General features: G+C 43.8%; 1 protein-coding gene across 1 annotated transcript in view; it reads right to left on the bottom strand.

Moving 5' to 3' along the window:
* The window catches only part of sdk1b (sidekick cell adhesion molecule 1b), a 293,033-nt gene that overhangs the window by 81,871 nt on the left and 184,811 nt on the right, over positions 1-26,351 (bottom strand). Inside the window, exons 6-10 of the mRNA XM_049014318.1 lie at positions 26,092-26,225; positions 8,175-8,201; positions 3,769-3,880; positions 1,923-2,113; positions 1,068-1,151 (exon numbers count right to left, since the gene is read on the bottom strand). Of these exons, the coding sequence (XP_048870275.1) occupies positions 1,068-1,151; positions 1,923-2,113; positions 3,769-3,880; positions 8,175-8,201; positions 26,092-26,225 (548 nt within the window). The remainder of the gene's footprint in view (positions 1-1,067; positions 1,152-1,922; positions 2,114-3,768; positions 3,881-8,174; positions 8,202-26,091; positions 26,226-26,351) is intronic.

Raw genomic sequence — 26,351 nt, forward strand, 5'->3', positions numbered from 1 at the left:
CACCGTGGCTTAGAAGAAGCACCTCTCGATACAAAGCAATCGAAAAATCAATCTGCGGACATCCCGAGGCTTCTCACATTTAATTAAAAAGGGTCCGTGCTTGATTACCAAGGAGGCTCACACCAACTCGCATGCTGGGAAAAACGAAATACAGGCTAATAAATGCGGACGCCGGATTGTGGATAATAAGCTGTTTGACTGGGGATACAGTCATTCCGCTTGATCTTCCGCTGGAAGAGTAAGGGAATATTATGATGCAATAAAAACGAGAGGGACACAGGACTAAATTACCATGTGCCAGGTCTCTGACATCATTAGGCATTATTAAAGGGACACGAGAGGATACATTTTGTCAGAAGCGTTTTCTTATTTCAGATCCATTTTCAGCCAGCTTCTCTCTCTTGCTATACAGTGTGAGACAGGTAGACAGATATAAACCCTGATCAGTAGTGTACAAAAGGGGTGGGGCCACAGCGGCACCAGCCCCAGCTGAAAGCCGATTGGCCCACTGAGTGCCTCCGAACCTGTCACTCACCGACCAAAACCAATCACTTGCTTAGGATAAAACCAGCCCCTCCGTATGGATTATATCTCATCTCACAGGGGGAAACAACTGGACGCAGGACACTTTACATCCATAGCACTATACATTTCCTAAGTCTTAGTGTTTACATTTTGTAGATGTAATTTCCAGGATACACTTTTGAGTATTAATTTTAAAGTACAGACAGACAATAAGTGACTACAAAACACTCCAACTTGGTGCAACAGCTCCCAAAACCTAGGATGTTGATCCAGACCGTTTCAAATAAAATATGGTGAAAGACCACACATCTCAAAGTTCAATGCGTACTACAGAGCGAAACGCTAATGGACCACCCTACTAGATCCTAGTGTAGTTAAAATTTCTTTTCAAAAAACTTTCAGCCTTAGAGCTGAGATTTCCAGAGCTTTCCGGGCACACTGCGGCTGTGATCATGCATTCAACAGAACAGGGGCCCTGTGAGCTTCCTGGCACAAAGCAGATCTAGCGGAAAATACAGAGAGGTTAGCAAACCGTTCACCACCTCTCACTTGACAGTGGATGTCGACGTTTTTCTCCACTTCTCCGACGACCTTCCTTGCGGGTTCTGTGACAAAGTGTGGGCCCTCTGTCCAATAAGGAAAGAAAAAAAAAACACATTTAGTGGGAAAAAAAAAAAACATTTGAAACTCATTTGTTAGGAGTTATCTATCACAAATGGAGCGAACCACAAACATCGACAGGCACAGCCTAACATATATCAAGAGGATTATATGTGGAACCGGGATCAAAGAGATGAAATATTGACATTGATTCGGAAAAGCTGAAGGCGAGCATATGCTCCCAGAGAAGAAACTCATTTAAATGCAAAAAAAGGAGCTCAGCTGGAGTGCTACGCCAATGCAGACATCCTGTTTGTTTGCATGTTGCCAACGATGTTTGTTTATATTAAATGACTTCCCGGCGTAAGGAGTGGAGCTGGCAGACGTAATGCCGCAGGCTGCATGTCGTTTTCTCGCCTCTTACCGATCGCCAGAACAAGAAGCCATTCCCAGGCTACAAAGCACCCGAGGGTTTTTTTTTTTTTTTTTAAAAAGTGACATTGATTTAAGCTATATGAGGCACTGTGTTTAAAGGCCCAGACTCATAGTGCCACTGTAAAAAAATTATATTGCTTTTCAGACATTCTCTTTAGCATAGGATTTGTATTGGAGTAGCTCATGCACAATAATTCTGTGGCTAACATCTAGCTACAAAAGCCTATCACTGCTCTGGGGGCGTGGCCTGTGCTGCTGAATCACACAGCGCCTTTAGCGGTCTGTGGCTAGCGGTTAGCTACAGAGCTCCAGGACTGAGTTCCTCTCCTTCCTTCTGCTGTGAAGGTAAGTGAGAAGGTTACCTGTGATGGAGAGGAAGGCCCGGGATTCGGCGACCTTCGTGCTGCTGTTGAGTAGGGTGGCTTCACACACGTAGAGCCCTGTGTCCGCCGAGCTTGGGCTGGCGACGGTCAGCCTGCGTCCGAACGTACCCACCCCATTTGCCAGCTTCAAGCCGTTCCGCTTCCAGGAGATGCTCAGTTTCTCCACAGGCCTCCACGGGGGCAAAGAAGAGATGTTATTTTAAAATGGTGGGGGTCAGATGGTGCTGTGGGTCTACACAGTGTCATGGTTTTTTCTTTAGCTCAAAGAGCTCCAACTGAGGCATTTTTAAGTGCCGTGTAAGGGTTTCATCTGGCTGAAGCTGTTCTACTGACCCAGCTGGAGATAAACGGACAGTTGACAGTAGATTAGCCCCTGTGTTCCCTCATTATGTCGTACATCATCTTGCAACACTGTGCAGATCATGAGTCATGTGACAAACTCAATCAACAAGCTGACATGGCTACAGGGGAAACAGAGCATTCACTTTTACAGTTGTGTATGGACAATGAGACTTAATGACAAACTGATGACACTATATAAATGTTCCCTTAACTTCTTAAGTTTAAAGGGAACTTTGCAAATGACAAACCAGCAAAATGTGTTTTTAATTATATTCAGTCATCCTTGTTTGTTCATTTGTGTCATGGCCTCGGAGCTCCAATGAACTGTTTATATTAGAAATTTCTTGCCTACAAATGGTTAGAATTTTTCACAGGGCCATGACCAAGGCAGCAGAGCTAATTAAAGCTGTCCTGATGTCAGGTGTAACAGGAAGGATGAGCAGGCTGTCCAGATGTGAAACATGGGCAAGAGGACCAGCAGTGTGTCCAGATGTGAGGCATGAACAAGAGGAACATCAGACTTGTGATCATCAGACGTGAGGTATGGACAGGAGCACCAGCAGGTTCTCAAGATGTGAGGTATGGACAGGAGGACCAGCAGATTCTCAAGATGTGAGGTATGGACAGGAGGACCAGCAGGTTCTCAAGATGTGAGGTATGGACAGGAGGACCAGCAGGTTCTCAAGATGTGAGGTATAGACAGAGGAGCAGCAGGTTCTCAAGATGTGAGGTATGGAAAAGAGGAGGACCAGCAGATTCTCAAGATATGAGGTATGGACAGGAGGACCAGCAGGTTCTCAAGATGTGAGGTATGGACAGGAGGACCAGCAGATTCTCAAGATGTGAGGTATGGACAGGAGGACCAGCAGGTTCTCAAGATGTGAGGTATGGACAGGAGGACCAGCAGGTTCTCAAGATGTGAGGTATAGACAGAGGAGCAGCAGGTTCTCAAGATGTGAGGTATGGAAAAGAGGAGGACCAGCAGATTCTCAAGATATGAGGTATGGACAGGAGGACCAGCAGGTTCTCAAGATGTGAGGTATGGACAGGAGGACCAGCAGATTCTCAAGATGTGAGGTATGGACAGGAGGACCAGCAGGTTCTCAAGATGTGAGGTATGGACAGGAGGACCAGCAGGTTCTCAAGATGTGAGGTATAGACAGAGGAGCAGCAGGTTCTCAAGATGTGAGGTATGGAAAAGAGGAGGACCAGCAGATTCTCAAGATATGAGGTATGGACAGGAGGACCAGCAGGTTCTCAAGATGTGAGGTATGGACAGGAGGACCAGCAGGTTCTCAAGATGTGAGGTATGGACAGGAGGACCAGCAGGTTCTCAAGATGTGAGGTATGGACAGGAGGACCAGCAGGTTCTCAAGATGTGAGGTATGGACAGAGGAGCAGCAGACTGTCCAGGTGTGAGGTATAGACAGAGGAGCAGGAGGCTCTTCAGATGTGAGGGAAAAACAAGACCACAAGCACTAACCTCGCATTGGCCACGCACTCCAGTGTCACCTCACTGGCACCCGCTACCACTGTGGTGTTCCTGGGTGGGACTACAATCACTGGGGGCGCAGTGTCAGCAGGGGCATCTGAATCTGTCCATCAGCGAGAGAGACACAAAGAGAGAAAGAGTATGAGATGAGGTAATGAGTCACAATAGCTGTGACCCGGGCCACCAATCAGAGTACTGAGACAGCATCGTACCTGTGGTCAAAGGGCTTTGACGCCAAGGCTGCATACTGATAGAGGAGTGTTTTAAAGCATTGCTCATATCAAAGAAAATTCCATGCAACTGTTATGTGAAGACGGTGTTACCCTGAAATATAACGGGGCCGAGTCAGGCAAAGTTCCCTGAGCATGTACAGGCATGTAGTACAGCAGTATCGATGTTATTAAACCCATTTCAGCCGTAAAGGTCAAGATAAGCCACAAATCAGATTCAGGGACAGATCCTCCTTTGTTACTGCAATAATCGGAGGCTGCAGAGGGATAAATGGGACTTAAAGTGCAGCCTAGAGCAGCGGAGATTGTTTTAAGCACTTTAAATTAAAAAGGGAGATCAAAACCTAGCCAAAGCTACCAAGCAGGAAAATGCGACTCATTCCCTCAACAGGAATTGCTAAATCGGCGTGCGCCACTCTGCAGGTTGCAGTTTGGATCACTCTACGTGTCATATCCCCCCCTCATTAACCAAAGACCTCTTAAACACATGTGCTCCTCTTGGGATGAAGGTAATCTATGGGAACACCGGGCACACTAAATAATTGATAGATTGCTTGGCGGTGATCCTGAAAAGGAGAGAGGGAAAGGTAAGATCTGAATGTTTACTTGCGGATCAATGTAAATCAACAAGCCTCGCTACAGACTGCTACAGAACATTTTCTGTCGACGTTCCCGAATTTGAAGAGAATTGGACTTGAACACAAGGCATCTTGCGTGCTCATGCAAGCTATTGCAATGTTTCTTTTTGTTTTCAGCTGCATTTCATCCTTTCAAAGGATAAACTTATAACCAAAGCAACCCAAATGATATACCTACATTGCTCAAGGACAGGAAATTATCGAGACACTAACAGTTTCATTTAATTTCTATCTTAGGAATTTAAAAACATGATAGGATCACGAAATTGAATTCCAAAATGTAAATCTGAAGTTGTACCATGTGAACCAAGCCCTTTGATGCATCTCTAAAGCATTGGTTAAAAGTAGTTCTTAGTTCTGTAGTTCCTTACAGAAGATGAAAAGATATTACTTTGTCATTGGACATATATATAGTGCACCAATAAGTAATAAAAAAAACAAAAGACTCCAGGCTAACAAAAATAAAAGCAAATAAACTAAAAAGTAATAAATATACAAAACAAGACTGTCATTTTCAGGATTTTCTTTATCCACTACTGGAAATATAGTGTCCAGTTTTATAAACACCTAACATGACATCTGCTGTCTTCCACGTTTTCATGTCCCAAAATATAAAAAGCAAACCCCAGCCTGAGCAATAAGAAACTTTCCTAGCTGGAAAATACCACTGAATGGACAATAAAAAAGGACTAATTGTTGGCCAGCAGCCATTCCAGCTGCACCTCAGACTAGGTGATCCATCTGAAGCTAAGCAGGTTTGGGCCTGGCCACTACTTGGAGAGGAGACCAGCTAGGAAAGCTGTATTGCTGCTGGAAGAGGTGTTGGTGTGACAGGTTATCCCATGCTGTGGTCTGTGTGGATTCCAGTGCAGTGACAGGGACACAGTGCTGTAAAAATGGCACTGTCCTTCAGATGAGATGAAATTTGAGATCCTGACTCTCTGAAGTCATAAAAGATCCCTGGGCCTCCTTTCAAAGAGTAGGGTTAGTATCCGGGCTAATACTGCCCACTGTGGCCCTTGCAGTGACACAGTAGCTTTTGTCTATAATGCATTATAGAAAGGTCAATATAAGAATTAAGGATGCTTTATTATGAAGGTATCTATAGCACATTATAGATGAGAGCTTTATAATACAGTCATAATGCATAATAAACATGGCTATAATGTGTTATGTTCTTTTATAAGTATTTATAGCCATGCTTATTATGCTTTATGAATGCATTATAATGTGTTATGAATGTGTTCATCGATTCTTATAGAAAAGGCATTCACAGAAAGTGTTACAGTCTTTTCAAATCTGGTCTCCTAATCATCCCCTATATATAACTGGTGAATTCTCTCTTGACCTTTCGCCACCTTAGCTATTGTATAGTGAGAGAACTGGCACAGAACAGCAGACACTGCATCATCTGAGTGGGTGGATCACACTTCTCGTGGTTGATGTGGCTCCCTGTTCTGTAGAACACTATATAAATGTAGCATTCATTCATTAATGAGCAAAATCATAATAAATTTCCATGACGATATTCTTGTTTTCAGAAGTATAAGCACTTAATTTATAAAGCTGTTTACAAGACCTTGGCCCAAAATCCAGCCAATAAGGGACAATTCACTGCTAAACACGCCAGAGCTGTAAGGTAAAGTTCCCTGCACAGCGATGAGCGGCACACAGATCTCAGCTGCACAGCAGATCCTACTCCGGGAAAAAAAATGATGTCGTACAACTACGAAAATATCAAGGCTATGTCAAGGATAAATTCTACCTCACAATTAGGCATTCTGGCAGAAGCCGAGCAGACAGTGTGGGGACTTCAGGGGTATCGTCCTCCAAGAGAATTTAACAGAAATCCCACGCGAGGGGACAAATCCGGAGATTACCGGAGCTAGCCAAGCCGCCGAGGAAAGCCATCTGATAGACTTAAAGAAACACGGTATCGACATGCATTCTGTCAGAGATTATGGCGTGTTAGACATTAAACATTAAATTTCTCCATCAAAGTTGTTTTGCCTGCTTTAAGCCTCCGGCCAAATCCAAAGAGGAAGCAGCGAGCAAACAAACTGTAGCGAGCGCGCGGATTTGCGGAGTCACCTCGGCATGGCTGAGCGGCCCCGTGATGAGGCTCTCTCACACAAAGGCTATTCATAGACTCATCATGGCTGCTGACAGCAACTTACCGCCAGGCCCACAAACGCCACACGGCGCGCGCCGGCGGGGACAGGGGCGGCTCCGGGACGGGCTCGCCGTGTGTTTCCGAGGTGTGAAGAACAATTAAAGGTTTTCACACGCCGCCACTGCAAGGAGCATGCTGCAGCCCGAATGGTAGAAGAGGCCTGGAACGTTCTTTCTGACTCCCGCAGCTGGGACCGTGAAGGGAGGGCACCCTCACCCCCCCCCCCATCCCCCCAACACATTTCCCCTTGCTTCGACAGAGGAAGAAGGGGAAAGAAGAAACCAATAATTTGATCTTGTGCACCAGGGATCTGGCTGACTCTGCTCATTAGTTTTCGGTGTTGACAGGCGATGTCATGCAGCATCCTTTAACTCGGGCGGTTTCATCTTCCTCCCCGGAATGCCAAGAAAAAGGCCGAAAAAATATATAAAAATCCAAAAATGAGATTCAGAATGCATAACTGGGGGGGGGGGGTTCTTTTCTGGATATTCCTAGAAAGGCGTGACTGTTTTGTATATTGAGAAATGGCTTCCGGTACAGTAATCTCTCTCGTCCATGTTCAGGGTGTCCAGCGCTAGACACACTGCGACCAAAGGTGGTCATGGGAAAAGGGATGGCTGGACAGACCACGAGAAATGGCGGCAAAGCTCCCGATCGCGTTCATAAGCCCTGGTAAAAATAACACACTGTATGGATTAACTGACCCAAAGCAGGTCCCTCTACGCTAGATAGCATGAAGTTGGCTTTGATGGCAAAAACCATCCAGAGGCTGACTAACGAGCTGGTCCCCGGAGGCCGACTTCGCTATGTTCTTAAGAATGCAGACGTCTGAGTCTGAGAGGGGGCGTCTACAGTAGAAAAGAGCTCACTGTAAAACAACCAAGAAACAAATAAACCGTTGGGATATTAACTGTAATCCTGTTCTGTCTGACTCGCATTATTGCTAGGACAATATTTAATGCTAATATCATCGCCATTACTTAAACTTAAGCTACACACATGCCACCCCTCGCTTTTTCCAGTGCTTGAAGGCAGAGACGGTACATTCACGCTCTGGAGCCCAAGACACAGCCATTAAGCAGAAACGTAGCAAACCATGGCAGCAAACCAAGGCAAATAAAATGCTCCGGAGAATGAAACACATGCAGTGAGCCGAGCGGGAACGTTAATATCAGCTTTAGACGTTTGCCGAGGACCAAGAGAAGGAAACGGCTTGGAGCCAGCAGATGGCGCTAAAGGAGAAAGTTGGCACTTGTGTTAGTGCTCTTTATAGGGCAAAACATTACGAACAGGAACATATGTAAACATCAGGTAATACTTTGGGATTAGATGCCTTTGGTTTAAAAAAGATCTTACCAAGAGGTCCCCGATTCTTCTTATTTACTGTCCGGCAGCAGGTGCGGGAGAGAAAGAACACAAAAAACAGCAAAAACTCTGTGATTCTAATAAATATGACACATTATGTCACAACTGACATCCAAACATCTCAGCAACCCTAAGGGACAACTTTGTGTATAACAACAGTCATGCAGACACACTGCTACATGAAACCAATCAACATGTACAACCTTAAAGATAAATTAAAGGAAAATGACCTTTTAATAATTGAATTTTTATCACGTAAAATAATTGAATTTTGAACGTGAAATAATGAAACAATCTGACCCAATGCGTTCAAGGAAAACAACGCAGCATCTACACCTGACCGGTTGCCATTTTGAGGGATATTAGTTCCACCTGAAGTATGACTCTGAATCTGGAAGAAATGCAATTATTTGAATCTGTGTCACGGCCTTAATTTAGACGGCGGCCCGTTACGGTAATTCATCTGAAGTGGAAACAGCTGATGTGTGCAGTGCGGCAATAATGCTGCCAGTCGTATTAAAAAAACAGTCCGATAAACAACAGGGAAGCTTCCAGATCATAAAACAAGGAGCACTCAAAGAACTCAGAGTGCATGCAGATATTTCGGGAGGGAGACTTACAGAAAAGAGCAGTTAGGCAAATGTTTCAGGCATAAGATGTATGCTTTCAGACGCGATAAAGGGACGTCTATTACATGTCGGATCATTAATTTTGGGCACAGGTCAAATACAGTGGATAAGATGAGAGGTGAGAGTAATTTACTCCCGTGGGAGGCTGAGTCAGTCTGGTAGGCTTGGCAATGTGTATTTTAGCAAATTTATTCAAATATGCAGACAAAACTAATTCAGATATGAAATGTAAAAAAAAACACACAAGCCACAAATTAATTACAGCAAAAGAGGGCAATGTGGTAGCAACACGTACCAGTAATGACGGGAAAAGCAGCTAATGCAGAATGCAAGGCCATCACCGAACGTGACAAACAGGAGCCTATAATGTGGGTCATGGAGATAAAAGGCCCTGTCGCTATAAAACAAATGTGACCCTGAGGTTTAATGAACCCACTGTGTACAGTTACAAAGACAGAGGTTGACTTTATACATAAAATGCGACACAGTGAAAAGCTATAGCCCCTCATGAGACAGACCGGAATTCAATTGCCGTCTCAAGAAATCCAAGATAAGGAGAAGCCAGCAATGATGCCTGTCAGAATATAGCGTGCAAGGTGATGGATTCATTTCCAGTTCCGTTTTTCCATTCTTTGTGCATTTGTAAAATACTCCATATATTTCACAAAGCACATAAACCTTGAAGAGGTAATCTTGGAGATGGAAACAGAATTAAAAGCCGCAAAGTTACCAATCACAAAAGGTACGACCAAACCGAAAGATAAGTCTCTCTGCAAGCCTGTTCCCTAAACACCAGGCGACTGGGTGTTTTTTCTTACTTTTCCTCACGTTGGCTGATTCCACCACCGTATTGCATGGAAAAGACAAACGCACAGATCGCACAGGGTCACCGTGACTGTAAATGGAGACTGGGTGCCCTTTACCGCCATGTGTGGCCAGTACGGCCGCGCGGTTCCCTGTAACTCGCTCCTGTTCGCCTCCCGCCTTGGTTACTCTTCCAAGTGACCCCAGACGGTTTGCCTTATTGTCTGCCTGTACCCCAGACCTTGCCTCCAGCACCCTGGGGGGGAGGGGGGTCTCACGGAGCCAGCACATCCTCATTTAGGCACTCCCTACATAAATACTGCTGCAGGGAAAAGACTTTCCCAGGGGAGGGTATTAATTTCCGAACACCTTTTCCACGGCCCTGATTGTTATTCATGTATTCCCTGCTGTTTACCGGGCTGCTTCTCTGCTGCGAGCCGCTACGGTGCCAGGATCGGACCCAACCAGGTCACGGCACCCCACAGTCCAGATGCTCTCTGTTCGAAGAGCTGAGGGGTGCCTGCCAACGACCGTCCTCGACTGAGCGAAGGCCAACTCACACGTCAATGCGCGTCTCTCTTCAGAAGGCTAACACACCCTGAGTCACATTCCAGCTGAAGTCACCCACACCAAGCACCCCGAGCACGATCCACACAGGCCTGTGAGGACTGGCAACAGTGCCTTTGTTTTCTGAAAACTGCTTATAGGACAACAAAACATACACAGGTCATTCAGTGGCCCTGCTCTCTTAATCAGAGCCTTCAACTGTCACCATTGCGTTCCCCGAAAGTTCAGCCTAACCCAAGTTCATCCAGCAAAAGATAACAGCGAGGGCATGCAGGATTATGGAGAGTTGGCCTCAAGACTGTTTGATATTTACACAAGAAATTTTACTGTACTGTTGATATGAACAGGGCTGTGGTGGAAAGAGCCAAGAGACACATCCCAAGTTTGTGATGTTTAAATATATATCAAGAGGTAGCTTACAGGTAGCATACAGGCATCTTATGAAAGAATAAATAAATAGTAGAGCGATTTTCCAAATTAAACAGTAGCAAACAAAAGATACAAGTAAATAAATGAACAGGTAGAGCTTCAAATAGTGTATCATTACACTGAAAGAGTACACCGGCCGCACTGTCCCTGAATCGGATCCGGGCTGTCCATCAGCGACACCGCTCGTGCATTCACCCTGTCCTCCCCCACCTTCGCCCGCACTGGGACACCGGTTACGCCGGCATGAGCATAATCATTCTGCCTTAAATAATTAACGACATCCTAAGGCCAAAGGCTCTGGCGCCATTCATGAGTGGACCTTACATGCATTTTTAAACCCGTGTAAACACAATGGGATGAAAGTCTGGATCAAGTTCACAGTGCAAAGCCACGCAGGGGATGGGAGAATACCAAACAACGCATGGGACTCATTAACGAACAGAGCGGCCATCTTGAGTTCCTGTTGTTTTCGCAAGCTTTTCCTGTACCCCCCACACCCACCCCCACCCCACCCGTCAGGGCACCCCCTTCTTGATTCCTTATTCAGCCTGCCTGCTCCCACCTTATTGATCAACACGTTCCCCTCAGATTACTTATGCCCTGAGACACACACACACAAAGACACATGCACAGAGGATGTCCATGAGGATGTACAAATTAATACTAAAAAAATAAATTGTTTTGATCTGAATATTTCATTTTTAGAATCAATTCTATTCTTTTTATTACAGGGAACAGGACTTGAACTACTACTGTTTGACATGCATGACGAAAACTACACGGTGTAAGTGGTGACCATCTAGGTGCTAGATGAAGGCATAACCAAGGCTTCTCATCGCAGAGCACAGTCACCTGCTGACCTTTCCAGTCCGGAATGTCAATCACGCTAAGCAGGAGCAGGCAGCGCTGCTATCAGCCTTAAAGGTTTTCATCATTATACCTGTTTTCTGCCTCCAACAATCTGGCGATTTTTGCGGCAATTTGCCAGACCAGCAAACAGGATGGTCCAGGGAAAGGAAAAAAAAAAAAAAACTAATTTTGCAGTTTCACTCTCCAAAATGAAATTGTACATAAGGCTATGAAAAGCATGTTTATGCTGTGAGGCTGCTGGTGATGGAACAGAAAGCAGCCTCGCATCTCCACACCCCCCACACCTCTGTTATTACTTTTATCAATGCTGCTGACTTCCTCATCATCCTTGACTAACGACACGGGCTGTTTAAGGGCAGCAGATAAATATCGAACAGCAAGAAAAGGGGGTCTGAACAGTCCCTCTGAGTAGTGTGGTCAGGCATGGAAATTTTTTATGAGAATATAAGTGAAAATAATTCACATATTTTAAAGGGAGAAAAGTTGTGCAACAGCCGGCATTAAAAAATAATAGCCCCCTTAGCCCAGTAACTGGTAATGTCATCTGCAACCAGCCACTTCATGCAGTTGCTGATGAGTCTCTTACTGTGCTGTGAAGGAGTTTCTATCCAGGTCAGTTAGACTTGCGGGTTTACTTGTTATTTCAGGTCATGCCTCAGCATCTATGATGCTTTGATTTACACACAGGCTAGACCATCCCAAGACTAAACAACAGCACCAGCCCAAACTTAACAAAGTACCTGCAAGTTTTAACTAAATCGAAATTTAGTTTGACATATTATGCAAAACTAAGGTGCTTCAGTAAAACGGAAAATAAAAATTGTGTGGCACATGAATTCGCAGTTTTGTTTGGTCCTGTAGACCCAACTACTACAGACATAGAGTCGGCCCTTTTGCATCACAACGCTCCTCATCTCGCTTTTTATATATCGCCGCATCAGCATATGAAATTTAATGGGAATTTTTTAGTAGTTTTTGGGAGTTCCCCAAAAGCCACAAGACCAGAAGGCAACACACAGGTTTAGTAACTCATAAATGCATAAAATAAATGTACAGCTTCTCAGTTGATGCCTCGTAGTCATATTTGTATCTCGCATCTCTTGTATCTTTTTGCTACGCTCTGCTCGCATGCTGACTTCGCTCAGTAAGGGGATCGAGGGAACAAGAAACATTCTATGCTGTTTTTCCAAATTGGGGGCGAGGGGCTGTGATCCTAACCTTACCCACATGATAAGGGAAAGTCGAATATATTTACATTGACATTCAGGCTCATATTCATTTCATTGATATGAATCCGAATCCACTAATGCGTGTGTCACGATCGTGGTAAGCGAGCGCGGCGATCGTGCGGGTAAGGAGCAGGCAGGCAAGCGGGATACGGGGAAAACGGGGTTTTAATCAGGATATCCGGGGCAGGGAACACTGGACGGCAACAGACATCGGGAAACATCAATGACGGACAAAGGACTCGGGTAAGACACGGACTGAAATACACAGGACTGATTGAAAATAATCAGACACAGCTGGGTACAATCCGGGAAACACACGTGGGTAAGCAGGGGGCGTGGCACACAGGAGGAGCCGACGAGCAGGGCATGACAGCGTGTTTATAACAGCAAAAGTTCATCAGCAAAAAGAGAACAGTCACAAATACTACAGTATTCAACACGGAACTGCTTTCTGTGGTGTGTCGTCTAAAATGTTCTTAGGGGCTGCAAAAATGGCCACATCAGAAGAGCAGAACATAAGGCCAGAAGCTGTCAGGTGCTCTGGGCACGGCGAGGTGGCAGCGTTTAAGTATGAATGATTATGCTCATTTGAGAATGACTTGATTAATTCTGAATATCATTCCTGCAGTCGCTGCATGCAGTACTGGACAGACTGAGTAATGCTTTTTATTTGTGTGGTATTTCGGAATAAGTGGATAAACAGCTGAGTAGAGAAATGTTAAATTAAGTAATTTCCAAGCATTCCTAGCATTATTGAGTACTTGTCTGGTCAGTGTTGAATTCTGGTCAACATAAGATGAGAAGTTGTTGAAGAAAATCCATTAATTTATCCAATTTTTCTAAGGGATTAAAGTTGTGAGGAGTTAACACGCGTTGGGTGTGTTGCTGAGAACTCCTGCTTCGCTGCGTCAAGAGAGCTGGATGGTAAATAAGCCCATAGATGTTGGACGTACATCAATGAACAACTGTTCAGAAGGTTCTGTCTTCAGTTAAAGTCTCCATGCCTTTTAATGGTCTGTTCCACATTGAGATCTGAAGCTTTACAGTAAATTTACTGTTTTAAATAGGGCTGCACAATGCTGAAAAAAAAACACTGCATTTTTTTTGTATATTTTTGCGATTAATATTGTGATATTTATAAAAACAAAGATGGTCTTGCCAGAGGGACAAGACGTTCCGTGTGGTGGGTGTGGCAACGTGCTGCATCAGCACATGACCCCCAACCTGACCTGACCTGGCCTATAAAACAAAAAAGGAGATGAAATGTACTCAAATGAATGTACAGGAAAATAGAACTTGTTATTATTTACCAATAGAGTTGCATACACTGGGGGTGTCTGTCAACAGACACAAAGCAGTTCCGGCAAATCACTTCTTTCTCCTCAAATTCGCTTCTACGGAATACAAAATAAAATGATTATGGGAGACCAACTCGGAAAGCTGTGTTGCTGCTGGAAGAGGTGTTTTTGTGGCCAACGAGCCCATCCTGTGCTCTGTGTGGATCCTGTGCTCTGCGTGGATCCTGTGCTCTGTGTGGATCCCAGTGACAGGGACAAAAATGTTGTCGTCCTTTGGATGAGATGTAAATCCGAGGTCCTGCATCTGAGGTCATAAAAGACCCCTGGGCCTCCTTTGAGAGAGTAGGGGTGGTACCCTGATCTCCTGGCTGAATCTCCCCACCGTGGCCCTTTCAAATCCGGCCTCCAAATCATCCCCTATATCTAACTGGCGAATCCTCTCCTGCCCCTTCACCACCATAGCTACTGCGTGGTGATTGTACTGGTGCAGAATGGCTGCCGTCGCCTCATCCAGGTGGGGGCTACACAGGGGTGGGTGAATTGGCTCCCCATTGGCCCTTTGGGTGTCTAGAAAAAGTGCTACATAAATATAACATCCATCCATCCATCCATCCATTAATCCATCCATCATCTGTAACCGCTTATCTTGTCCAGGGTCACAGGGAGTCCAAGACAGGGAACAACCCAGGATGAGGCACCAACCCACCGCAAAGCTCATTCATTCATTCAATCAATCATTGGCTTAAAGAGCCCATGCAGAAATCATGCAAGAGGAGTGGAAGTGAAGTGTAAACTGATTGAAACAATCATTAAAATTACAAAGCTAGTTCATTTTTGTTCCGTTACAGAGTAACAGTTTTAGGTTGACTTTTTAACCCAGCTGTCTATCGCGGCCCTTGAGATGTGAAAATTGCACATGTATAACATGCAATGTGAATATTAATATTCTACATTGTGCTGCTTTTTCAAGAATGATTGTGATTGGTGGCTCGCTGTCCACGCAGCGCCTACATGACACTCACTGACGACAAGCTCCATGTATCCAAAGACCCGGAGTAACTTTTCCTATAGATTTGCCATGGAAAATGAGAACCGTGGAAGTTTTCCATTTGAATAAAACAGCAGGAATTGTAGCATTATATGTTTGATTAAATTTGCCTCGCATTGTGATTAATGCATATGCACATTTTGCGATTAAGGAGCTGAAACTATTCATTGTGCAGCCCCAGTTTTAAACAAACACTGATGTTTCGAGGAAAAAAGATGTCATTGGAACATTATAATTACTGAAGTTACTTACTATTACTACATGTTCCTGCAAGGTCAAAGTATTTTGGTGACATGGTGCTTTACTGCAGTAAATCAGCTTATGCATATGTTACATTACCCTGTGTATTTTTTTAAATCTCTTCATCAGTGCATCGGCTGTAAAATTGTCAGATTTAACAATGCAATTTTTAAAATGTCCACAGATCAGGAAGCGTGCAGTTCAATTCTTGTCGCTACACCGACCTTGGCCTGCTGGTGAAGCCAACAATATTAAAGTAAGTGCTTCCCTACACCCTGCCTTAACATCATTGCCTCGAATAGCATTTTGCTAAATGACTTACAAAGCAGTATAATAAGGACAAAGTACGGGACTTTTTCGGAGGACAATTTCATAAAATAATGGGAAGAGTGTTTTTAATAATTAACGTAAGCAAACATAGCCTTACGACAAAGTGGATATTATGAGATTGGTCAGCGGCACTGTTGAGTCACCCTGCAGGGTTGGGGGTTTGAATCCAACCTGCACTGTGGAAGCGTCTCCCTGAAGTGTGTGGATTTCGTCGGGGTACTCAAAGGCATGCAGTTCGGCTACTGAGGGCATCTCTAAATCACCCATAAATTGCCCAGGGTGAACCCAGCCGGGGGTAGCCCAGTATGGAGCCTGCAGCAAAACTAATGATCAAAGTTAAATATTTGAAGAGGATTAACAGAGTTACAAGGTAAATAGTTAGAAAGCAGTTGACTTTCTAAAACAGGGGTCTTCAACCCTTGTGAGACGAGTGACCCCTTAGTGGACAGAGAGACAGAGCAGTGCCCCGGCCTACATTAACATGAGCATTAACTATATTAACCTCTTTATTTATGGATAAATGAATAAATATAAATTCCCCTGTCTTGATTCTTACAATGCAACAACTACAAACAGTACTGAGTGAGGCTTATAATTGGTACATTTTTCACATTCCATTTCTGATTCACTCTACACATTTTTAAGGTGTGTGAATATGCTTCCGGTAACTTAGTCAACACTATGGGCTTTGGATATGTAGGGTATTTTGCGAGAATATTCCATAAATAAAAATGTCACTTAAATGATTCTTTATAAATATGTCAGTTAAATGGTTATTTAAATTGATATTTTATTTGTAATTTACAATTATAATTACAATTTAAATGATGGGGCGGCATGGTGGTGCAGTGGTTAGCACTGTTGCCTCACACCTCTGGGACCCGGGTTCGAGTCTCTTGCTGGGTTACATGTGTGTGGAGTTTGCATGTTCTCCCCATGTTGTCGTGGGGTTTCCTCCAAGTACTCCGGTTTCCCCCCACAGTCCAAAGACATATTGAGGCTAACTGGAGTTGCTAAATTGCCCGTAGGTGTGTATGTGAGAGTGAATGGTGTGTGAGTGTGCCCTGCGATGACCTGGCCCCCCATCCTGGGTTGTTCCCTGCCTCGTGCCCATTGCTTCCAGGATAGGCTCCGGACCCCCCAGATAAGCGGTTTGGAAAATGGATGGATGGATGGATTTAAATGATACCAGCAACCATTAAACGATCTGTAACTCAAACTCAATGGACAGGCTCTAAACAAAACATCTGATTGGTTACATTGTAAACTAAGTCACAACAGATCGATGTCATTTGCTTGACTGAATTCTCATGTGTGACCACATTTTGTCTGTTCCGTCCTGAGGCAGTATTACAGAAACTTCTTAACTTGCAGATCCTATCTATCTGCTTGGTAACCATGGTAACTAGGGTTAAAACCTAATTTATGAAAATAGCCAATGACAGATGAGCAGTCTCTAAGACATTATTGCTATCCTAACTTAAGACTGGAAGAGTGTATTGTGGAAGCTTCCCAAAATCTTAAACAAACTCTTCAGACTTATAATTACACCGCCCCGCTCATGACATAACGATAAAAATATATACTGTGGCAACGTTTAACTAATTCGTTCCCATGTTTTAGTTCAGTCGTAGCCATGTTTTATGAATTCATTCCCATGATATATTAAAACGTGATCGCGATAAATCAAATTTTTATCATTATGTCATGAGCAGGGCTCCGTGCTTTTTTTTTGGGTGGGTAAATGCAGTAAAGGAGCAGCCATATGGATCAAATAGGCTACGTAGCTAACACTACGCTACAGTGAAAGTTAAGGCGGCTTAACTGTTATCCTGAAATTAGGGGAGCTTATTCAAGGTTTTGGGAAGTTAGAAAACAAAGCGGTTCGAGGACAGAACATACAAAACAAGATTATACATGAGAATTTGAGTGACAAGGCGAGATTTATCTGTTGTGACTTAGTTTGCAATGTATCCCAACCACCAATTCCGATGGGTGACTTTGACAGATAACTTTAATGGTGTCATTTTAATGGTAATTTAAATAATAATTTAAATAATTAAAATCATTATTTAAATCATCGTTTAAATTACAATTTAAATAATCACTTAAATGACATATTTATTTATTTAATATTGTCACAAAACACCCCACATATGTGGATAGGGTTTCTTTTCTTGTTTTAATACAGGCACTTATACTATAAGACACAAAGCAGACCAACACAGAGCAAGTTATACATGAACATGGACATACCAATAAAGAAAATGAATAAATTACAATATTACGGCATGCAGAACCATTCTATTGGATAACACTTCATGAGTAACATGGTACGTGACGGTGTTCATTAACAGCGCACTTTCAGCTTTCGTTACGTCAGTCTGCATTATAACCTGCAGTTCCTCTCTGGCCCCCTGGTTGAAGACCCCTGTTCTAAAATGCATATGGACTGCCGTACAGTTCCGAGTAAGCAGTAAAACTAAACAAATATTTATATTAATTAACAGCTTCAGTTTCAGTAGCTGAATTGCGCCTTCACTAACAAAAAAAGAAAGTTGATTAACAAATTAACATTGACGTTAGAGCGTTTCCACACAACAGCTTAAGAATCACCATTACTGCCTGAGCTCTGGGTTTCAGATACTGATTAAACATCTGAAGGCGGAGAGAAAAGCCACACAAAGCGTTACTCCACACTACCCCCTGCAGTACAACCAAGTCCAGCACCTTTAGCACACCAACAGCAGTTCCTCAAGCAGAGCATCTAGCAATGTTCCTGGACACCATCTGTGATGGAGCGGCTGGATCTGCATGGGCGGTGGTGCAGATCTTAGGTAATCAAGGAGCACCAGCAGAAGCTCCAAGGATCATGATTCCATTAATTTAGCTGACTGACCAAGCGACAGCGGCTCAGCACCTAACAACGTACGGGAACCAGGGCGCTTTGTCAGGACCTTATCACCCTGCTTCACTTTCATGCCCTCTATCAATTCCCATGTAATTGCCAGAAAACATTTTCACCTGCAAGAAATATTCTTAGGAGTTTTTGGAAACAAATGAGGCCAGATGGAACATGAAATTAAAAAAAAAAAAAGAAGAAAGAAAAATCCTTATGAGGATTCGAGCTTCTCAGATGATATTCTGGGCACACATCACTAAGCCTCTATAATTAACTGCAGGAGATTAATCTTGAATATTTTAGAATACATACCATCTACATTTCCAACACAAGCGGTTATTTGTATAAGCATAGTGTAATACACAATGTAAGTGTATTATCTTTTATTCAAACATACACGTGATTAGTCAGGCTCCGAGTCATTGGCTATATCATGCCAGCAGATAATGCAGCCGGCTGTTCCTCAGTTGGGATGGCCCCATGCAATCAGTATGCAGCAACATCTATGAGCTTTACCATCCGAGGCAGTGAAGGAGACGTTCTCAGCAAGCAAGCAACACACCCAGCGCATGTTAACTCCTCACAACTTCGATTCATTAATAAAATTGGATAAAATTAATAGATCTTATTCAGCAACTTTTTTAAGCCTGCTCATTTCACTCTGATAGGCATTTTAAGGCAGTGTTCCAGGCACTCCCATTCAGGGAAAGGTCCTTCTGATCACTGAGGCGCATCTAACTGTACAGATTGACCTCTTTCAGTGGGTAACTTGAGTCTGCTCGGCCTCTGGGAGCTTCCAGTACAGTCTGTCTTTCTACAGTATAGAAATGTGAAATGTGCTCTGGGGACATGCGTTTCGTCTGAGAAAACGTGTAGAGAAGCCCATGAAAACCCCCATGGGCCTTGGCGGGGGCCGGAGGTGGCGGCAGAGCGAAGATAACAACCTCTCCAGGAATCTGAAGGTCACTTTAATCAGAGAAATCCTCCCAGAGGTTCTTCTGAGGCATTTATCTGTTCCCAATTGCCTTCTTTTGTTTGAACAGTCCCCCGCTGGCATTTAAGAATGGAAATCTAACTCGAGCAAAACCTGTTTGCGGAGGAGCCAAGAAAAAAATAAGTGCCTGGACCAGAGCATCAGTGGGGCCTGCGAGCAACACGACCGGACGCTTGTGAGAAGGACCCCGGCAATGGAGGTGGGCATTAAACGGTTGTGGGGCCCTCCGCTAATCCTACGCTAATCCTACGCAAACAATGGCAGCAGATTCATCAGTGACAGGCGGTCAGCCGGAATAGCAGGCGCTCGGCCTGACCCGAGTACCAGAGCCCCCCCCCCGTTACCCCCACCCCGGATTCAAAAGCCACGCCGACTCTCGCTACAGGTTTCTCTCCTTTTTTTTGGGTACCATCTGTTCCTGGAAGCATTCGGTCCAAAAATACCCCACTTGTGACCAGTCCACTGAACCGACGTGGAACACGATTCGGAAAAAATAAACTCGCCTGAAGCTGTTGCGAGGACACGAGGGATTGCTGGCCATTCACCTCCGCACATGCAGAGGGGCCCCTGCCAGCAATCTTAATATCTCTTTAAAAAGCTTTTAGTTAACAATTCCATTTGTGCTAACAGACCAATTAGATGGGCCCACCTGGGCAGCAGCTCCTTATCTTGCAGCAGAGATATACGTACAGACTACCACAGACTCACCATGGAGATGATGGAGAAATTCAGTTTAAAAAGCACTTGTTTTTCTCAGTCAAATACATTTTATCCTGCAATATCACTACTTCTCTCAGTAACTCTGAAAGTTTCCAGTACACATTTGCAATAATTACAATTTGGAGCGTCTTTCGGCAAATGCAGTTTCAGGAATTGCGTTGAATGTCGACTAGCTTGCAGGACTACTTTAGGTGAAAAATTCAGTAAAAAAAACTCATTGGATTGAGCGTTTATTTATGAACAGGGATATGAATGCGATCATTAGGCCTAGTTACCAACAAACTCTTGCTTGCCAAGACACATTCATATCCATCTCTGGCAATGAAATCCATCCTTTAGCCACATGCGATGCTCTTGCACAATTGTTCCTTCACCCCTCCATGGCAGAAGACACCACTGCTGTCTACGCATGACCTACTTAAATCTGCCCTGACACTCTCTGAATACAATCAGCATGTTTACTAAAGTCAATTGATAGATTAAGTGACACGAGTGACACTTTGAATCAGATCAGAAGACACACATTCATCCCTTATTCCCAGAATTACATCTTCAAAGCCACCTCTCACAAGCGAGTTTTGAAATTAACAGCAGGAAGGACTAAGTGACTTCTTCTCATTCAAAAGAAATAAAATAAGAACGAAACATAAATAAACTTACTTCTGAAAGCCTAAACTCACTATAAATAAATCCTCTTTAATTTGAGTCTTTTCTAATGCCCCTGATCTGCAGATGATACCAGATTTCATTATGCTTTCTGGAAGTCTGAAGCGAGTCACGTGCCACAATCACCAAAGGCGAGGCAAGCGGAGCGCTTCAGAAAGACTCAAAGTTTCACTGCAATTACGAATGACAAGTTAGCAAATCATAGCTACTAAAAAGTAAATACGACGTCTCAGGGGACGGACGCGTGGAAAATAAGGCCAATTAAAAGCAGAGATGGATGTCGGGGGAAGGACCCCCCCGGCATTAATTCGAAGCTAATTTGATACTCAAAGCACGCTGCTGTAAAGCGTCGGCCGACTCTGTGAAATCAAAAGGCAAAACAAACAAGAACAAAAAGCAAAGCACTGATACTAATCAGCATCAAAAATCGCTGAGTCCCGGGCGACAACTTTCAGGGACGAAAAGCACCATTTGTCTGCCTCTGATTCGCCGTCACAGTCCTACAGAAAGTTCACATCTTAACGGTGGAATCAGACACGCTGCAGGTCTTAACCTTGAGGTTTCAGATGTTTCCACTGTGCCTGTCCACTGCGCCCCCCACCCCCCCCCCCTTAATTTTAACGGGGAGGTCAAACAGCCAGATTCTGAAACTTCTAATATCCTTCATTATAACTAAGCACAGGTAAATGAGTTAGGCACCAGAGTTTAATATTTATTCAGTGGAAAAGGATAAGAGAAGATGTCTTTTTAAACGTGCCCGGATTTTAGAAAAGCAATGTTCCATCAATATGTCCTGTGGATCCTGCCCCATAATTAGCTATTCATGATATTTCTGTTTTTCTCTCAGAGTATCAAACTCGATTGTTAGCTTGACAGGGAACATCAGTAGGACTGAGCATATTGCCTCATAAATCAATTTATAATGGGCTCTAATTTCTCAATTTGACAGAAATCAGATATGAGAAAACTGTTATTTCCATCCATATTTACTCACTTCAAATCGTATGAAATATAAACAATACAGAATCCAACCTAAACACACCTGTTTGTCGTGCATTTTCAGAGGCGCTTTGAGACTGAGCTGGATTAAAAGAGAATTTACTTTATTGCTCCACGCTGGAAAAGATAAACAAATTTTTATAGCTAAGAAAAAATTGTGGGTATTAGAGACAAGGAACCGTGAGTTTCATGATATACAAAGGAAACAGGGGGCCGGGGGGGGGGAGCTTGGCTGTAACGGGGGCATGATTCACCAGCGTATCTCTGCATTAGCCCCTCGTGCACACACCCTCAGTGCCTGGGACAGGGGACAAAGGACAAAGGGGGCGGAACAACGCGTCTGGGGTAACACCCACGCCAGGCCGCTGTCAGTCCTCCTCAGCGTCACGCTGCATGTTTTTCATCCAAGCAAAACTTTGCCTCCGAGGACACGAGGGGGACATGGCCTGCAGTGTCCATGGTAAGGAGGCTTTGTGAAGGACACAAAACACAACAAAGACCTCCTTCGCTAAGACGGCTCGTGCTCTGCCATTCCCCTTCTCCTTTCCAGAATTTCCCCCTTCCCCAGAGCACGCTGGCACTCTTCTATACTGCCAAAAAAACACAACAAAAAAAAAAAAACTGCCATTTTCTGGTAGCCACCATCGCTCTTTCAAGCTCCCGATGAAATATTCATAGAACAATATGCTGCTAAAGATTTCCGGAGCATCTCCGACAGCTGTAAGCAGCGTCACAGACCGGCTCGTCTCAAGCAAAACAATCATCCTCTTGATCAAGCTAGCCAACTTGCTAAGTAGTGTGGTTCATTCAGCGCCGTGGGGAACAGGCTGCCTATCTCCTCTCAGGGCTTAATCACTCTTCCTGTTTGATCATTACAAGGAAAAAAAGAAAAAGAAAAGGTTTGATCACCGATGTAATTTAATGCCGTGACTTTTCCACAAGCATGGAGCGGGAGTTGGGGAAAGTGAAGCCTTGTTGTAAATAGCTAATCATGCCTTCCGGCTCTGGAATTTCAAGAGAAACAAAAGCAACCTTTGAAAGATGTAAATTTGTGAGGCTCTTGTTCACAGAGACACACGCAGGCGTGCAGCACAAACGCAGTGGTACCCTGCCCAACACGGTAAGGCACCCTAGTTCAGGTTAGCTTCCAGGTAAATCGCAACATGCTGGGCAGACATACAGGAATGGTTGCAGGATTTTATTAAGGTGGGGTGGCATAAATGTGTAATATTCATACAGAGGAGCCAACCTTATCATTAACCAATGATATGCTTTGAATCGGTGAGTGACAGGGGAGGAGGCACTTTTTGGGCCAATCAGCTTTCAGATGGGGCCAGTGCCTCTGTGGCCCCGCCCCTGTATACACCCCTGCAAGCCACAGAATGACCCTCTTGGAGGAGGGGGCTGCAATTATGATCAACCCAGATCATTAGTAACAACAAAGCTATGACCGAGTGACACCACAATGCAATTCTTCAAAAGAAATTGGATATACCCCGAAAACGACCCTCAAGGTTACATATAATAAAACGTCCATTCAGAAATTCAGGAACGGACCAAAAGGAAGGCGCCGGCCACTCAGACGAGCTCAGAAATGCTCCTGCACCACAGAGACACAGCAGACCGAGTTAAAATAATCCTGCCTGCTGCAAAAATATGTAAAATAAAAAGAGCAGCCGGTTCATTTCCCCCTCAATTAAAATGCTCCGCTACCGCATCCCCGCACACTTCATTGATCCCATTGGTGAGCTTGACGTCACCACAGGCACCTGTCGACACCACAGACAACAAAGTTTGTTGACAGAGGCGGTGAAGAGGGGAGATAAAAGGGCGAAGGAGCTACTAGGAGCACAAAGTTGCCTCCAGACTGCAGGAGAGCCCTTCACGGTCTCCACGCAGCGACGCCCGACAGCTCAGTAGACCAGCTATGAGAGGCTCCCTCTCCAGCGCCTGACAGGAATGTACTGGAGGCTAAAGGAGATGCACTTTCAAGCAACAAGCCCCAAATGATCCCTAAAATCTGAAGTGGCGGCACAGAAATGTAATTAAAACGTGAAGTTTTTTTTCTTTCTTTTTTTTACCTCAAACTGCCGCAGGCTGCATGTGGCCATCAGATGTGACTGACAACTATAACCGAAAGTCTTCTCTCAAACTGAAAGGAAAATATCTGAGAACCGAAGCTTTATGCACAGCCTACAATGCGCATGAAAATTTGTTTATATATTTTAAAAAAAAAATTGACTTTGCATGTTGGTGTTGAAGCAATCATGAGAGCAGAGTCAAAGGAACAGCCTATCAACATCCAAGCCAGTCGAAACGTCAATCCGCTACCTTACAGGTGTCAGCGACGGTCAAGCGCTTGGCCGTTGCCGTCTTCCATTTTGAACTCCCCTGACTTCAGAACATGAGAGAATCCCATGTGCCGATCCAGCTTCCTCTTTTAAGCTAAAAGCCAGCCCTTTGAATTCCAAGTTGTTCAAGGAACCTGAAATTCAGCCCCCAGCATTAATGCGAAATCTAATTAGCGGCGCGAGTTTCCTTCGCCTCGCGGAGAATTTCTCTGCTGTGCCTCAATGCCTGGTTTAATATGGGGACCGCATTTAAGCTGCAAGATTTTACTCTGTTCCAACAGGCGCTCCCCACTGAGCTGCAACTCTTTTAAGGATTCTAGCCCATCAGGTCCAAGGTTTCTTTTGAATACGATGCATTGTGGGTAGCTATGCTTATAATTATAGGTACTTAATGTAACAGAAAGGTGATTATAAGATTATTATAAAAATATGAAATCCAGTGTCTTTGTGGGCCAGTTTATTTTAATTACGAAATGTGGGATGTGGAATAACAGCTGTCTTATTATGACATAACCATGAATTAATTTAGTCAGTGTGCAAGAGAGAAAAAAAAATTGCAATATGAGCTGACAGAATTATCAGATTTTCTAATAAAAATATGCATAATGATAGCAATGTTATAAAATTAAGTACAATCTTCAGGTATCTTTGACTCCTGCTTGTATATCATCATAAGCAACAGGCAAGCTGAATCTGCTAAGCATATGTACCCCTAATTAGCAAAACTGTTACCAATATAACTGTTATATTTTAGATCTCAAGTTTGCTGGGCTACTTTATAACCCCAAGTGTAGGATCTGAAAACCCGAATGACTTGATATTGCTCATTTGATATACTTTTTCAGTGTTACACACTAGCTTGGTCTCATTATTCAGAGAGATGCCATTTCAACTGTGTTACTGTGAGAAATGGTGCAAACCTCTCCATTTCCACGGATACAAGCGAGTGAAGAGCAGTTCTGGGAAAAGCATAAATCACTTGGCTTCCCGGGGATGCACAAAAAGTGGGAATTGTTCCCTGTACCACTGCATGAAGAGCTATGATCAGATACTCAGCTGGAAGAAGAACGCTGAGGTGGAGATCGCGGCCTGTAATGGCTTCAAGGTAATATCATCAGAATTTACTAGAAGCTATTCAGAAAAAAAAGTCCTTCTGTAACGGATGTTTTCAGGAAACCATGCTTGGCTGAACGAAACATAAAGCTTCTGTACTGGGGTCACTGGCAGCTGTTACAGTGCTAAGGTTGAATCTCCTCAGTCAAGACTGTGACTGATGCTTTTGCCTCAGGATCTAACTGTGATAAAGTATACAAAGAGTAAAATGTCACCATATTGAAATAAATAAATAAATATATATATATATATATATATATACATATACACACACACACACACACACACACACATTTCTAACTTAAAAAACAACAAAAATCCCCAGTGACATTAGTCTACTGTTCTACTTTGCTTACCGAAAATTAAACACGTCCAAGGAAAATGAAAGAATGCATCACAATGATCTCCTGAAAATGTATTACTACTCCGCTGCTTTCTAAAATTAAGTACTGTCCCTGGTCTAACACTTTTAATAGCACACAAATCCTTCATTTTTAAATGTGTGAAGAACATTGCTACATTTTCCCACAGCAGTTGGGGAAAACGGGGAAGAAATTATTCAAAAGAGAAAACAGGAAGTGACATCATTCGGCCTTTAGAATATGGCTACAAAGCTGTGGGAGGTCATTTGTGGTCAACCGCAGTGCCTTATCTGACCAGTATTCAAACAGCTGTGCGAATACGAGTCCAACTTTAGCTAAAAATCCATCTTTACTTACTTGCTATACTCAGGTAAATGGATGGACTTGTTTCGTTTTCGCCGCTTCTTTCGTTTACCGCCTGGACGTAGTATCTTCCAGCATCAGACGCCGATGTGGAGAGGACCACGAGCTGATTGTCCAGAGTTATTGCTCTGCAAGAAAGAGGCACCAGGGAAGAAATTAAGGTTAGTCTGAGAAGAGTTCCTGCAGAGCCTGAACACAAAGCCTTACTGAACACAAAAGCAGTACCAACGTAACCTGAATTCATGACTACTAAG

Source organism: Brienomyrus brachyistius, chromosome 5 (genome assembly GCF_023856365.1).
Source record: "Brienomyrus brachyistius isolate T26 chromosome 5, BBRACH_0.4, whole genome shotgun sequence".
Taxonomy (NCBI): Eukaryota; Metazoa; Chordata; class Actinopteri; order Osteoglossiformes; family Mormyridae; genus Brienomyrus; species Brienomyrus brachyistius.